The sequence below is a fragment of the Anabrus simplex genome, chromosome 2 (genome assembly GCF_040414725.1).
Source record: "Anabrus simplex isolate iqAnaSimp1 chromosome 2, ASM4041472v1, whole genome shotgun sequence".
NCBI lineage: Eukaryota > Metazoa > Arthropoda > Insecta > Orthoptera > Tettigoniidae > Anabrus > Anabrus simplex.
The window spans coordinates 950,485,865-950,502,721 of record NC_090266.1 but is presented as its reverse complement, the minus strand read 5'-3'; the positions used below and the strand labels follow the sequence as shown (position 1 = coordinate 950,502,721).

General features: G+C 41.9%; 1 protein-coding gene across 1 annotated transcript in view; it reads right to left on the bottom strand.

Moving 5' to 3' along the window:
- Positions 1–2,833: 2,833 nt before the first annotated feature.
- The window catches only part of LOC136863208 (leucine-rich repeat-containing protein 15), a 111,787-nt gene continuing 97,763 nt past the window's right edge, over positions 2,834–16,857 (bottom strand). Inside the window, exons 2-3 of the mRNA XM_067139574.2 lie at positions 12,315–12,932; positions 2,834–4,743 (exon numbers count right to left, since the gene is read on the bottom strand). Of these exons, the coding sequence (XP_066995675.1) occupies positions 3,514–4,743; positions 12,315–12,932 (1,848 nt within the window). The 3' untranslated portion in view covers positions 2,834–3,513. The remainder of the gene's footprint in view (positions 4,744–12,314; positions 12,933–16,857) is intronic.

Below are 16,857 nucleotides of genomic sequence, written 5' to 3'. Positions count from 1 at the left end.
AAGTGACATTATTTAACGTAGCACAGTTATTTTGGTGCTCCACCACTCCGAGACGAAGGCAGACTCAATTTTTGGAGCAGCGGAGTGGGAATATATAGCAGTACAGAAGGATCGAGAAAAGTAAAGAGGCTGAAAGCCAGCATGTTCCAGAAGCGTCATTATCACGTGTCCAATAGGTAAGCACCAGCACACACACAAGTGGAGAAGGCGAAGCGTGGAGAGGATGACGTCAGGGTCACGTGATAAATTGAGTAGCCAGACGACAGGTGATTGGAGTAGTTGAATGCGTGGAGCAGCGGCGACGTGATGGGAGGAAAAGCAACATGCAAGGTAGGGAATATACGTAGTATAAGCGGAGATCCTAACAAACGCACGATTTTCAAACCACCATCTTTAATGTTCGTTAGTCTCTGGCTGTCATTATATGTGGCCGATCAGATTGTGGTTGTGCTGTGGTTGTACTTCACGTTTCCACTTTAAAAATACATCACTGTCAGACGATTTGTGTCAATTCATACAGTTATAAATGTCCCTAACATATTTAGTTCTTATGTGGCAACCAATGATTACCCCACATTGAAAGTAACTAAGCCTCGCCTCGTCTTGCTATTCCATCGTAACACTGAGCAGTAAAACCCTCCCTGTCTCTTTTCATATACCGGTACGATGCGTCATTTGTTTCTGCTTAATAGTGTACAGTGGTGTCATATATATATTTTTTCCAATAATGTAGGTCCTCCGAAAGTGGCTGAATTAGAAAAGCGTTACATCAACAGTAGATAGGCTAGTGATTCACTCTTTGACATTGCAACAATACTCAGTTTTAATTCATCCAGAAGAATTCACGGACAAAAACTTAGTTGTTCTTATTATTTATATTTGGTTACAGTCGAGGAAATAATAATGTTGTGTTTCTACGTCCCACTAACTACATTCTGATGGCTTTCAGAGACCGTGAGGTGCCAGAATTTTGTCCCGCAGGAATCTTTTTATGTGCCTGTAAATCTACCGACAGGAGGATGACGTATTTGACCACCTTCAAATACCACCGCACTGAGCCAGGATGGAACCTGCCTAGTTTGGGTCAAAAGGCCAGCGTCTCAACCATCTGAACCACTCACTCCGATTACAATCGAAGTAGTCTAAGCTTAGCAGCGATTTAAAACTGCGAAGCTACCACCTGATAATTGTCAAATGCTGAGTTTCTAATTAACTTTATTAACTAGTAAAAGTAATGGGACTATTGGGGTCTCTTCAGGGTTGTCAGTCGAAATAGTGGATTTTGTAACGATTTGGAATGGAATACTTCAGACTTAAGGTTTATTTCGGTGGTCTTCACGTGAGTGAATAAGAAAGTGTACGGATCATGCACCCTTAAAAACAGTAATGTTCATACATATGAACAGCAAATCTGGGTTGCTTCGTGTATGTTTAGGAAAAGAGTCGTCGTCTGTTTCCCTTCGACTTCTTATTGAACGTGTTATCCAGAAGCAGAAAATAGACAATAACATCCTAAATTAATTTTTGTGATTACTCTAATATTTATCACACCTTAAAAATTAATATATGGACAGAAAAAAAAATTCCTCACTTGAAAATTAAATTGATCTTTGAAATAACAACAGAAGGTTAAAATGAATACGAACATTACAAGAAAGTACGCTTTAGACTCCTTAAAGTGATAGGGTTTATATCGGCTTCTAAACAGTCATCAGTGCAGTTCTGCTACTTCGTGCGGCGTATGATCATTCATTTCAGTTAACATAGTCTTTATGATAAATAAAGGCCATAAAACCAGCAGTTATTTATACTGGGCGAATATAAATGAGCCATATTACTTCGTTTGTGTTAACGCTGATAACGGATTTAGTTTTTGTTGCGGATGAAACATTTTGTGATCCAGTATAATCTGTATTTACATTAATTGTACTGGTTTACTCTGAATTCGTAAATGATAGTACCAATATTATGGCCTCACGGCATTTTCAAAGAAACTCGTTCGTCTCGATAACTACAATTTTGAACGATATTACTGATAGCGCACGTTCCAGAGAGAAGTATCAGAACTGTATCAGAATCACCTTTCACGTTATACTTCTACTGTTCTTGATATGTGCTGTTCTTTTTACAAACAAGGATAGATGGTAAGAGTTCGCGAACTCTCACAAAAATACTCAATTTATATAACGATTTCCTGTATATATCACTAGGGAACGAAATCTCGACACCAAAGCTTTGCCTACAGGCAGGTATTAAAAACGTCCAAGTTTAATGTATACAATTGTTCTTTGAAACAAAATTAGTGACGATTTAAGTGCACCATAAATACTCATTCAAAGCATATTAATATTTTCCATAAAGAAGAGAATGAGGTAAGTCACGTTGATAAATTTATGTTATATTGTATATGTTTTAGTCACCTACCTACCAATGTTCTGATTGAAGCATAGCTTCACACTTTACAAGTTCCTGTACCAGCTTCAGTTGACGTAAACAACACGATTTTTAAAACACGTGACGTAGTTAACTTCGAATGCTCGGTGTCCTAACCTCCACCCCTAATCATCACATTCTAGTACAGATATGAAATGCATAAATTATCACAGTTCATGACCATCATCCAAGCCTGTGTTTAAGGGCTGATTTTCGTACTCTGAGACTTAATTCTGGTTTAAATCTAAGGCATCCAAGTTTGTTCACTAGTACTACATGTGTAAAGTCATGAAACACCACAGGTTTTATTATAATTAAAGAGTAATATGGCCAAGAAAGTAAATATTAGTACGGATGTGGTTGTAGTAAGTAATTGGTAATATCGTCACTCGTAGGGTAAAGGGTGTTCTATTTACTAATACAAAAATATGTTGATGGGAAGAGATACAATCTAAGTACAATGATGATGCTTTTAAAATATTCCGAGAATATTTCAGTACATGATAAACTACGACTAATTCTAGCACTCTAGATCATAATAATTCAGAAATAAATTATCTATATATATAATCATAAGGAGAAAGACATTTATAAATGGAAAAATATGCAGTCATTTTCATTATCAATCTCTCACAAATCGCCATCCCTTATTTCCCGGGCACTGGCTCCTTCCACTTCTTAGCAATAAAAATAGTACATCTGCTTGTCCATTACACTGAAAACACACAATAGCTCATGTCTTATAGTTCCTACTAACTCACATGATCAGCTCTTCCTATGCCACAATTAAACACTTTCCCTGTAATGATCGAAATTCTATTAAAAAGAACTATGTATTTGTCTTTACTGTATGCACTTATTCTTAGATATATCACAGACGTTATCTTTCCTCGTGATGCCCGAAATATTGGGCAGTGTATATAGATTACACACACATACATGAACATTACACTCTCATAAACCCCATACCCCACGCAAGGTAGGCAGTACAGGTCTTGCTGGAGCATGACGGGCAAACACGAAGACTTTGTGGGCATTATACTAGCAGCGAGTCTCCAACACCTCGCAAAACTTTACCACTCAAGTCCCATTTGTCAGTGTGTGTAGCTCAGGATCTTTTGTAATGCCGTCAATAGTGGATATAGATACCTTTTTCTTTTTCGGTTTGGAGATATCCATGGGCACAATCTTGTACTCAATATCTCCATTTTCACTGAGGATGGCAGCTGGGTTTTCAAAAATGGCCTCTTGTTCCGGCCCTCTTTGGTCTTCTCGAGTATAATAGTGAGCAGCGTGATGGCGGGAATATGCGATGCCAGCTACAAGTGATATACCTGTCAGAAGAAGTAACAACACTGCAGCACCTGCAGCAATCAACCCAAGGCGGGAATCGTCACCCAGGAAGCCTGTAGAAATTCCTGCCGCTCCGTTCCCAGCACCGTCCATGTAGCCAAACCCTCCCTCACTGCTACTGCACCACCCCAAAGCGGAGCGATGGAGAGTTTCGAGCAATCGTCCCTCAAGAGAATATGGCGTAGCGCATCTGAGTCCTTTGAATGTGTTCCCATTACTCTTGTTTATACGGCTCAGTATTGGTGTGACGTGGCATAAGTCACAGGCCCATGGGTTGTCATGAAGATGAACTATCTTGATGGGATCAAACCGATCTATCAATCTCTCATCCAAACCACGGAATCGGTTTCTTGAAAGATCAAGCTCTTGCAATTTGGGCACTGGGGAGAGAATCTGGACAGGAAAATGGACAAAATGGTTTCCAGACAGGTTTAAAAATCTTAGGTGTTCATGGTAGACGAAGAAACCCAAGGGAAGTTCTGACAGAGCCATGTCTGCCAGCGAAAGATCACGGAGTTTTGATACGATTTGTAAGACGTACTTCATCTCTGATATGGAGATTAAGTTTCCACTCAGTTCAAGACTCCTCAGGGACTCTGCTAGAGGAAGGAAGGTTGTAGTTTCTAGACGATCCAGCTTATTGTAACTAAGATCTAGCTCTTTGAGTTTGGTGAGGTTTGTAAAAGCAGTCGTGGTCACTTTGGCGAGGCGATTTCTAGCAAGGGTAAGCGTTTGGAGATCGGACTGCCCACCAAATGTCCTTTCCAGTACCACGGGCAGCTGGTTTCCATCCAGTTGCAGAATCTGTAGCTTTCGGAGATCTCGAAACTCGTCTGATGCAATATACTTAAATTCGTTGTCTCCTAAATCTAGTAGATTGAGGTCTGGAAGCAGGCGGTATATCATCGTGTTTATGTTGGACAATCCGCAGCCACGGCATCGTAACACTCTCAGCTCCTATAAAAAAATAAAATTATAACATCGTATTATTAATAGAAACAGATAAAGCACTTAGAATAATGACACATTTAATTCTGTGCCTTCAAGGAAGAAAATGAAAAATATAAAACGGATTGTTCCCTTAAAGGTGACTTTGAACATAATGGAAATCAAATGAGAACTATTTTGATTACTTAACTCTTCAAATTTCTTTAAAATAATACATGTGAACTCAATGCATCATAATGAATACGTCTGGGAAGACGTTGCAGTTAATTTCCAAAGTTTTCCATAAATTACTAACAGATCACTGTGGTTATTATTTCTGTTTTCCTGATTCAAGCACAGAATTGAAGATACAACGAAAATAATACATGTGAACTCAATGCATCATAATGAATACGTCTGGGAAGACGTAGCAGTTAATTTCCACAGTGTTCCGTAAATTACTAACAGATCACTGTGGTTATTATTTCTGTTTTCCTGATTCAAGCACAGAATTGAAGATACAACGAAAATAATACAGTGCTGCTGAAAGAGCATGCGATGGTTGACGAATAGGTAAAACGACCAGTTGTAAAGAGTTATAATAAAATTGCCCCTCAAAGAAATTTTTCAATTAAGGAGGAATAGATAATTTCGTGTGGTTATTTCTAGCCTGGTGCAGCCCTTGTCAGGCAGACCCTCCGACATGGGTGGGTGGCATCTGCCGTGTATAGGAAATTGCGTGTTTTTGTGGTGGGGGATAGTGTTGTGTGTGCTCTGTAAGTTGTAGGGATGTTGGAGACAGAATAAACATCCAGTCTCTGAGCCATTTACCATTTTCGGTTAAAATCTCAGAACAGACCAGGAATCGAATTCGGGGCCCTGTGAATCTAAGATGACTGTGCTGATCAACCAAGAAGCTGGGCAGAAGAATAGATAAAAGTGTAGAACAAAAGGCTACTCAAGCTTGATGGCCGTATATGATGAAAATTCATTTAAGAAATGAGTAAATTGAAACTCTAGAAACGTAACAGACTAAAATGAAATTAAGAGGACAGACAGACAGACAGCATTTGCCTGGTGAGAAAATGTAAAAACATGGAAACAATCCTCAGGGCTGCCGACAGTTGAGTTCGAACCGGTGATAGGTTGAGAAGTTGTTGTAAGAGTTATCTGCACATCAGGAACATCCTAGCAATTTGTATGCATATGAGGAGAATAAAGAACATCTAGGATGACAGAGTGGGATTAAAACTCAACTGCCTTTTCGCTTGCCCGCACAGGGCTGAGTGGTCTCGGGAACAAGTATTTTAAGCCTTCATATTGGGTTGGACGTAACACCCGAGTCAAATAGACGAAAATATACTACTGTTGTTGTTATTATTGTAACGCAAAGTTCATTTCTACTCCAGGGACGTCAAATTGACTACCCTAAAACCATGCGGTTAGGGGCGCGCAGCTTTGAGCTTGCATTCGGGAGACAATGGGTTCGAACCCCATTGTCGGCAGCCCTGAAGACGGTTCTCCGTGATTTCCCACTTTCACACCTGACAAATGTTGGAGCTGTTCCTGAATTAAGGCCACGGACGCTGCCTTCCTACTTCTAGCACTTCCCAATTCCATCGTCGCCATAAGATGTGTGTGTGTCGGTGTAACGCAAAGCAAGTTCTAATTTAAAAAATACTACCCTTACTGGTAGTCTTGGAGCTACCTTGCGATTCTGGATAAGAGTTAACTGAGCAAGGGGGTGTCACAAAGGTGACTATTGACCAAATACAAAGAAAGCAATGACAGTAAATGTAGAGACCCTCAGTGACGTCACCATACTGGCTCCTTGGCTGAATGATCAACGTAGACGTCTTCGTTTCGGAGGGTCCCGAGTTCGATTTCCCGGGGCCAGAGATTTTAGCCATGTCTGGTTAATTTGTCTAGGAATTAAGGACTGGGTGTTCGTCTAAATACACACCTCTTCATTTACTCACAACACACGACACTATCGACAGCCATAGACACACGTAACAACTCTATATATCCCTCCTCATGGGGTTAACTCAGAAAGAGTATCCGGCCATAAGACTGGGCGTATCTCAGAGGTACGACACAAAATGCACCTGTGACCCCACCAGCTTATTGGAAAAGACATGAAAAAATAGTGAAAGAAACCAGTGACGTAATGTAAACTCATGCCCTCGTCCCGGGATGGTGCAGCTCTTTTCAGGCACACCTCCAATGGAGGAGAGCAGCGTGTAAATTTTTTAAATCAAATACAGCCCTCCTGCACTCTTCAAACTTGGCAGTACGGAATTGAATCCAGGTCTCCGCGGACGGCATCTAATATTGCTAACCATTACGCTACGGAGACGGACAACAGTTACGTGACCTACAGTTTTATACGGGCGAAGCCTGTTGGCTACGCGGTTTGTTCACGTAGATGTTAGCTTACATTCTGGAGCTCGTGGGTCCGAAGCACACTGTTGGCAGCCCTGAAGATGGTTGCCCGTAGTTTTCCATTTTCACACTAGTTAAATATCAATGCTATGCCTTAATAAATGTCATGGTCGCTTCCTTCCTAGTCCTGCACTATCCCATCATCACCGTAAGACCTGTCTGTGCCAGTGCGACGTAAAACAAACAGCAAAATCAAGTTTAATATGGAACTGTTGAGCTGCTCGGTTACAAGCTGGATCCTCCGTCAGGAAGCCGAAAAAATAGAGATGATACTTCTACTTCTCATAAGGCACCTTGCTCTGAGGTTCACCCAGCCTACACGAGAAATGAGTAGGCGTACTTACTGCCTACCCGAGTAGCTCAGACGGTAGAGCGCTGGCTTTGTGAGCTCCAGTTGATTACTTGATCTTGGCTCAGTCCGGTGGTATTTGATAGTGTTAAAATACGTCAGTATCATATCGGTAGATTTACTGACACGTAAAAGTATTCCTGCGGGACAAATTCCCGTCTAATCAGATACTACAGAAACCGTAAAAGTAGTTACAAGGACGTAAAACCAATACCAGATTAATTATTTGGGACAAAAGTGGCGAGCGTAGACTACTCGCTCTATCCCACAAAGTTACGTTATAATGTCAGTGGAATTCTTATCTTCCGCTCTTCTAAGAGCCTTTATAGCCCATACGGAGATTACCTTTTCCAAATGATCTTAAACCAAGACCGTTTACTGGCATATACGATTTCAGTACCGCTAGAGTGATTTTTGTGTAACGTGTAACATTCAGAAGCACTCAAATCGAAAATCGTATATTAATATTCTGCAGTTTTCATTGTCTCAGTACTTCGCTGAAAGCTGTAGGCTAAAAAGTTTTTACGGATAAATTTAAAGTCGCAGGTTTCAAGTACTCGATTCACAGGTCTTTCCCACTCGACTAAAGGATGTCCCTCTCTGCGCTCCCTGTCAAACAGCCACTCGCACCATAAGCACCTCCGAGTTTCAAATCGTTTGGAAATTTCAACTTCGGCAATTGACGTACGTTTAGAAATTTAGTATAATTTTTATGAAAATGGACTTGGTGATGTGGTGACCAATTATTCCAACAACACACATTCGTATTAGTTTGACTCTGCTCGTTCATCTAACGAATTCGCAGTGCAAAAGAGAGCAAAGAATAGTATTTATTCCTAACAAGGGAACTATCGATACGGTCATTTCGAAACCGACAACGTAATTTTGCTGAGAGGATGAGGGGACCACAAAATAGCGATGTACAGAGAAGTACATGCCATTTCGAACTAGAAGGTGTCAAAATCTTGATTCAAAATCCGTGTGACAACGCAGCACTTGGACAATCCGTGTATCTCGCTTGCTGGCGCGGCGCACAGAGGAGTAGAGTTCCAGTTGTGCTGGAGCGAGATTGAACGAACTGGCAGGCTACCGCGCGCCAAGGTCACTTTATTGTTATTTTTTTTTGCTAGTGGCTTTACGTCGCACCGACACAGATAGGTCTTATGGCGACGAGGGTATAGGAAAGGCCTAGGAGTTGCAAGGAAGCGGGCGTGGCCTTAATTAAGGTAGAGTCTCAGCATTTGCCTGATGTGAAAATGGAAAACCACAGAAAACCATATTCAGGGCTACCGACAGTGGGATTTGAACCCACTGTCCCCCGGATGCAAGCTCACAGCCGTGAGCCTCTAACCGCACGGCCAACTCGCCCGGTACTTTATTGTTAGGGAACGAAAGTGAAATATAAATAAATAAGGTGCGTTAATCGCATGTTCAAAACGCAAATATTCTTCGCACGATGCAAAACGACTATGCACATTGTTCTTCACAGTTTTCCTTACTTGTTTAAAGGCGATATTTCGTAGGTACTTCGAAATCGGGAAGTCTAAGTTGCGCAATTGGTTGCGAATCACGCATATTTAATCATGTCTTGTCTTCGCCGCATGCGAAGAAAGCTTCTTTAAAGCAATAAGTCAATTTCTTTTATTCTCACTTTCCCTGATTTTGTCACTGTTACAATCATATTTTTGGTATGAAACTCTTCTTTAGAAACTCTCTGACCGACAGTTTCAGTTGCCTCCTGTAGTACAATGGATAATTTTGGGAAAATGTGTACCAGCCAAACTAACTGTAGGCGTAATTGCGTACGAATTGGTGAGCGCACTAACTGATCGAGTAACTGTTCCTGTGTGTTTCCCACCAACAAACGAGAGGCCTTTCCTCTTTCATTTCACGCACGAAACTGATCTGTATTGTACATTGAAAAAAAGGGTGTAGTCTGAAAATCGCTCTGTAGCTTCTTCTACATATTTCTTCGTGACTTAATATTTTTCCACTTCTTCTTGAAGATACTTGCGGAATGCAAATTTCGTTAATTTTTCTTTTTTTTATTATGTACTTTTTGTCGAAGTGACTCAACCAACCAGTAGATGAGGTGAAATTACGTTGTCCATTGAATATTCCCACAGTCGCAGGTCTTGATCGCAAATATTCCGCTTCAACCTTCTTGTTTCTGCTATGCGAGAAAATGATTTCGTACATTAGTTCCCTGTGTTCAATGCGACGTACTGATGTACATTCTAATTAGTTCTTCCACATTTACAATTACCGTAGTGACGTTACGAAACGACAATTTTTGCGAAATCCGCTTCTTACTCACCTCCACCCCCTATTTAACCATAAATGTACAGCTTTCCTCTTGTACGCAAGACCTACATCATGTTTCACTTTGTTCTGTGGACTGGAAGCATAGTGTGAACTGGTAGATTTGACAGAGGACTGCGGTGTCCCTTCACTGGATTGACGAGTATCAGACTCGGGGCTCAAACTCAGATCCGTAACATCTCTCGTACCTGGTAGTGGTGTACTGTCTTCTCTTTCGTGTAATGCAGATGAGGTGTCACTGCTTCCACTATCATTTTCGCTTCCACTATTTCTCTTGAGACACGATTTCCAGAAAATGTTAGCACCCATGAGATGATTTTCAATTAGTCTGACCATATGTCGACCCATCTCTCTACTTTCCGAATTTATTTCACGAGAAGTAGAGAAACCTTTTTCACAGAAATAACGTAACATATACTCTAGAACATTAGTTGGTTTCATGACTGCTCTCTCAAAGAAATGTGTGTTTACTGCCTCATATAGAAAGCTCAGTGTAAAGCACTCGCTTCAGCTAGTCACCAAGGGTGTCCACATCTAGCTATATGCTAACGCGTGCAATCTTATTATACATTTTAAAATAAATTTCAGCACCTAACAGCTCGAAATGGCAGAGAAATTTTTGTGCATTGCTTTCTTATGGTCCTCTCATCCTCTCTGCGAAATTTCATTGTCGTTTTCGATATGACAATATCGACAGTTCCCTTGTAAGTTTGACTTGCTTGTGTTTTATGAACGTTTCAGAATCTGTTAACAAGATGTACATCGGTGCCCATTGCCTCACTGGTCACTCACATGAATTTACACAATTCCAATAACTGTGTAGTCTATGTCGTGAGAGACGTGTTAAAGATGGAACTTGTATCGATGAACAGCCACAACACACCTCACAGATTATTCAGTGAATTTACTACAACGTCAATTTCAAATTTTGCGTTTGGAGCAGTCAGGGTGATGGGAGTATTTCCTCGAATTTCATCTGCAAACTTCTTCCAATTTCTTTTTCTTTTGGAAACTAAATAATTTTCCTCTCGTATCTTAGAGCCAATTGTAATTCAATATCCACGATTGTCAGTAAGTGCTTCCTGGAAAATTCTACTTCAGGGTAGAATGCGGATATAAGGACGATGTATTTCACACTTATTCAGAATTCAAAGTCTTTAAGGCATAATTGAGATCAATTTGATTGTGTTCGTATTTTTTATTCTTACCGAGTATATTTTTATCATTAAAAATAATTTCACCCGAAATACAGAATAATAGTTTCAACATATTGACCACTAATACCAGATTATCAGTAGCATCTAACGATAAATGAGAAGTAAAATTAGCTCAATGTAAGTGTTGTAACTGAAGACATGCTTACGGAGGTATTATTTTTGGTAGCGGTCTTTTTTTGCTAGGGGCTTTAAGTCACGCCGACACAGATAGGTCTTATGGCGACGATGGGATAGGAAAGGCCTAGGAGGTGGAAGGAAGCGGCCGTGGCCTTAATTAAGGTACAGCCCCAGCATTTGCCTGGTGTGAAAATGGGAAACCACGGAAAACCATTTTCAGGGCTGCCGATAGTGGGATTCGAACCTACTATCTCCCTCTACGTGCACGGCCAACTCGCCCGGTAAGGTAGCGGTTTTAACGTCGCACTGACACATCTAATGTTTTCGGTGACACAAGATAGGAAAGGGCTAGTACTGCCCGGTGTGAAAATGGTAAACACCGGAAAAGCATCTTTCGGGTCTACCGTCGGTGGGATTCGAAATCCACCATATCCCGAATGCAAGCTCACAGCTATGCGACCCTAACTGCACGTCCAACTCGCTCTTAGGTCGTAGTTTTAACGTAATAAGTTTTAGATAGTAAGATGTAATTTACCACAATACCACAAGCAAAACTGTAATAAATTGCATGACTCCAACACCAATTTCAGAAAAAATAATTATTTAACACCCGCTCGATTTCTTTAGGTTATTAGAGACGCCAAAGTGCCAGAAATTTGCCACTAAAAGGGGTTAAACCCACTGACATGGATCTCTCACGCTTAAATACCCTTAATAAAGTAAACAAATTTGAAGTCTTAATGACGTATCGTAATCATAGCCACGGGACCTCCAGTTTTACGTGGATACCAAGACACACGGACGTGACTTTCCTTTCGAAACACCACCTTTAGGTGTAAACCGACTGCACCTCGATTCGGCCTTTCAAACCTGAGTGCAGAAGCACTTATTCTTCCCTTGATCTCTATTTGTCGTGTCTATTTCTTAACAAAAACTGTGACTAATGTAGGTGTCGAAAATACCTATGGAGAAATGAAACAAAGTAAAATTTTCGGATGTTCAGAAGTATTGAAGGACATAGGTCAAGGATGAAAAATAAACAGGCCAGTATTCTACAAAATTTCTAAAGAGATTTGGGCACTTCATGTTGGAATTTCACTGATGAGAGAGAACAATATATGAAGGGCATATATTTGATAAATGTATCTCACCTGGACATCCTTGAAGACCTCTGGATTCAGTTCAACGAGCTGATTGCCACTTAAATCAAGTTCGTGAAGTTTTCCCAGCATGAGGAAGAGACGTGGTACAAGCTCTGTGATCCTGTTCCGGGCCAGAGTCAACACTCGCAGCTCTTGAAGATACCGGAACGTTCCACTCGGCATCGACTCGATCCTGTTATCATCCAAGTGCAATCTGAGTAGGTTGGCCAGCCCTCTGAAGTTGTAGTCGAGGACGTGAGAAATGTTATTACGAGTGAGGTTCAGCACCTGAAGAGTAGGAACACCCCAAAAGGAGTGCCTGCCTATGGCCGGTATGTTTGAGTCCGTAATGTGAAGCTCTTCAAGACGCCTGAACTGTTGGAATATGGGCCCAATTGTAATGAAGTTAGGGTTGGATTCTGGAGCGGTGATGATCAATATCTCAACTTGCTGGTCCATGGAGGCGATCGGAATTGGGTCCAGCATGCCTCCCTGTGAGCAAATCACCTGGTGACGACCTTTTATATCCAGCCCACAGGTACACCATTGAGGACACATAGTAGCAGCCAGCTCTGGGTCAGTCAAGAGAACCATAGCCGCTAGCAGATATACGAACATAAACGTCATCTGCAAGAAGAAGGACAAAGAAAAAGTTAGCTGAAAATTAAGTTAAATTAAAAAATAGCTCTGAATTCCTAGGCACCTGATTACCTAAAGGATGGAAAGAGGTTTCATGAGGATATAGTTGAGAAGAGGGTACAGAGTTATAGAATTTGTTAACTCAGGACGCTTCAACGAATACAATGCAGATAAAACATTTGACACGAAACAATAATATACAGTTCAAAAAATTAGCGGAACATGTTTTGAACGTATGTCATGCTCCACAAAAAAATACCTCACACCCAGGTATATTACCAAGTAAATCTTTATTCTTTACCGTTGAAGTATAGAAAAGAAGATCGATGGATTCGCGTTCATTTTCAGAATTCAAAAGGAAATGTCCAAATAGGGGCAAAAATAAAGTGATTACAGTCCTCCAGGGTGGATTTTTATCACAGTTGGAGAGCTTCAGTATGGTGTACGTCCTCCACGAGCATTCATCACAGCTTGGCACCTACGTGGCATGCTCCGTTTAAATCGACGTCACGTTGCGGTATCAGGTCCCATTCTTCAATGAGAGCCTGTCCGAGGTCTTGGATAGTATGTGGTGGAACAGGACTCCCAAGAACACTTCTGTAAAGCCTATCCCACACATGCTCTATGGGATTAAGGTCGGTCTATCTCTTGAATGTCCAGTTCTCGCAAGACAGATCTGGTGATGCGCGCTACATGAGCCATGGCATTGTCGGGCATGAGTACGAATTCAGGGCCAACACCGTATGCAGCAACCGACACATGCTGTAGCAGTATCTGATCGATGTACCCCGCAGCGGTAAGCTTACGATGACGACGAAGACAAGATCCGTTCGGGCATCAATACTGATGCCACCCCACACCATCACAGAACCTTGTCCGAATCAGTCGCTTTCCTGGACAACATGTGGCATGTACTGCTCACCACGGCTTTTCCATACACGTCGACGTCCATCACGCTGTGTCAGGGGAAATCTCGACGCGTCTGTAAACAACATTGGTGAAGTTGCCAGTTGACGTGGGTACAGGCAAACAGAAGGCGAGCTGCGCGATGTTGCTGCGTTAAACGGGGCACTCGAACAGGACGTTTGGGTCGTAAGGACACTTCTTTTAACCTGTTCCTTACTGTCTGCTCAGACACCGTGACTCCAGTGACCCTCCTGAGGTGTTGTTGCAGTTCTCTGGCAGTTGCTGAACGCCGCCGCAACGCACAGATGGTCAGATATCGGTCATCCTGTCGGGTTGTCATGCGTCCAGGACCTTGTAGAACCCTCCTTGTGAACTGGCCTGTCTCACTGTAGCGATCCCGCAAGTGTTGAATAACTGACGGAGAGACATCGAGATCTACAGCAACACGAGGAAATGTCTATCCTTCCTGCATCAAAGTGACGGCCCTTGCGACTTGAACCTCGATAAGATATGTCATGGGATGTGCTGGTTTACGTACAACGTGCTCAAATAACCGCAGTAGTCTGTTTACCTCACAACGACACACGGCGCACCACTATTCACATTGTTTTGAGGGGTGACCTGACATTTTAGTGCATGGCTACGCCTGCAGAAGGAGTATAACTTCGATTTGACATATCCCGAGTAGGTAAGGTCCCAAGGTATGCTGTAGGACCAATTGAACCCCATCTACGAAATTAACGTTCACATACCACACGGTACAAGACATGTTCCCCTATTTTTTGAACTGTGTGTATCTTTAAATCTATACTACTTATTTTAAGAGTATCAATTTTCTCGGAATAGCTGGAACACTACCGCAGTGGTTTTCTTTATAAGTGAAGGCAATGGTTCGATTTTGGCGTGGAGTTTTACCGCTCGGTCGACCACTGGGTACCGTGTTAACGTCGCCTGACCATAGACACTCGTTTACTGCATTCATAGCGCATGATTTACTAAGATCTAAATGTTGTGATATCTCTCTCTACAATGTGATTCACGTTGTATGTACCAGCAAGTGCAATTTTGCATAGTCCATACATAAATTTGATGAATTCCTCCTGTCTCAAACTGCCGATAACAGATAAGTCGTAAGGTTAAATCCAATGCCACAGAAATTAGTTACAGTTTGATATAAGTATAGTGAAATGGGAACTACTCATTAGGGTGAGACTGGATCCAACAGCCAGCTCATGAATGACGGTGAAATGAAGGAAAATAGTGTCTACGGTCAGGCGATGTTAACGAGTCACGGAGCGGTCGATCGAGAGGTACAACTCCACGCCAAGATCGAACCGTGGCTATGATTTATAGGGAAAACCGCAGTGGTAGTGCTCGAACTATTTCGAGAACATTTATAGCCTGGAGATTACTTTAACGTAAAGTGTATATTGAATGCAGGTTAGATTATAACCATCACGTAATAAACGGAATTTAGGCAGAAGCCTGACACTAAAGACTTCACCCTGTTATTTTATCATTAAACGTAAAGTTATACAAATGACTATTAAATCATTACTGAACAATAATATATTTCAAAATCGTTCTCCTGTAACCATTTTATAGTACACACAAAGGCAGGCTATAAGCACATTTACCGAGCTCGATAGCTGCAGTCGCTTAAGTGCGGCCAGTATCCAGTAATCGGGAGATAGTGGGTTCGAATCCCACTGTCGGCAGCCCTGAAGATGGTTTTCCGTGGTTTCCCATTTTCACACCAGGCAAATGCCGGGGCTGTACCTTAATTAAGGCCACGGCCGCTTCCTTCCCATTCCTAGGCCTTTCCTGTCCCATCGTCGCCATAAGACCTTACTGTGTCTGTGCGACGTAAAGCAAATAACAAAAGAATATATAAGCACATTTCACTTTCAGATGAAGTTGGTTTATGTTAGTAAACTGCAAGCTACTGGCGAGACCATCACTCTAGCTCAGTCCAGACGTAGCGATTGGAAGGAGGCAATGTACAGTAGCTGGGCTGGACTAAGAAAAGTTCAGAAATTATTTCTTCTTCTTCTGCTTAATCTGTTTACCCTCCAGAGTCGGTTTTTCCCTCGGACTCAGCGAGGGATCACACCTCTACCGCCTCAAGGGCAGTGTCCTGGAGCTTCAGACATTGGGTCGGGGATACAACTGGGGAGAATGACCAGTACCTAGCCCAGACGGCATCACCTGGTACGCTGAACAGGGGCCTTGTGGAGGGATGGGAAGATTGGATGGGACAGGCAGGGAAGAGGGAAGGAAGCGGCCGTGGTCTTAAATTAGTTACCATCCCGGCATTGGCCTGGAGGAGAAGTGCGAAACCACGGAAAACCACTTCCAGGATGGCTGAGGTAGGAATCGAACCCACCTCTACTCAGTTGACGTCCCGAGGCTGAGTGGATCCCGTTCCAACCCTCGTACCACTTTTCAAATTTCGTGGCAGAGCCGGGAATCGATCCCGGACCTCCGGGGATGGCAGCTAATCACACTAACCACTACACCACACAGGCGGTCTCAGAAAATATTTCCGAGTTTATTAATTATCACTTTAGCGTCGACGTGTAAATTTGCTTTTTGTGGTAAACTGCTGAAAGGTTGTTGTGGGCTACAGAAGTTCGTAATTTCATTCTAACACAGATGTTTAGCTTTCATTTAGTTTTTAACAGTAGTTAATATCACACATTCATAATCATTGACAAGTTTACGAAACGTAAACAATTTTGTACATACAGTATATCGTCGTTGCATCGCTATGTGACAATGTTGAGGGGAGAAATACTGACCCGCAGCACATGTATCATTTAGAATGAAAATTCGTTGATACAGTTCATGCAATACTGAATCTTACGTGACAGAACCTTTCTGGTCAGAGTTCTAAGCTGAAATATTATCATAGAGCGGCTTTTCTGGGTGTAACGACGATATATTCATGTTGTAAAAGTGATTTGATAGAATATGAGAATGTTCTTGTAGAACGAAGCATGTAATC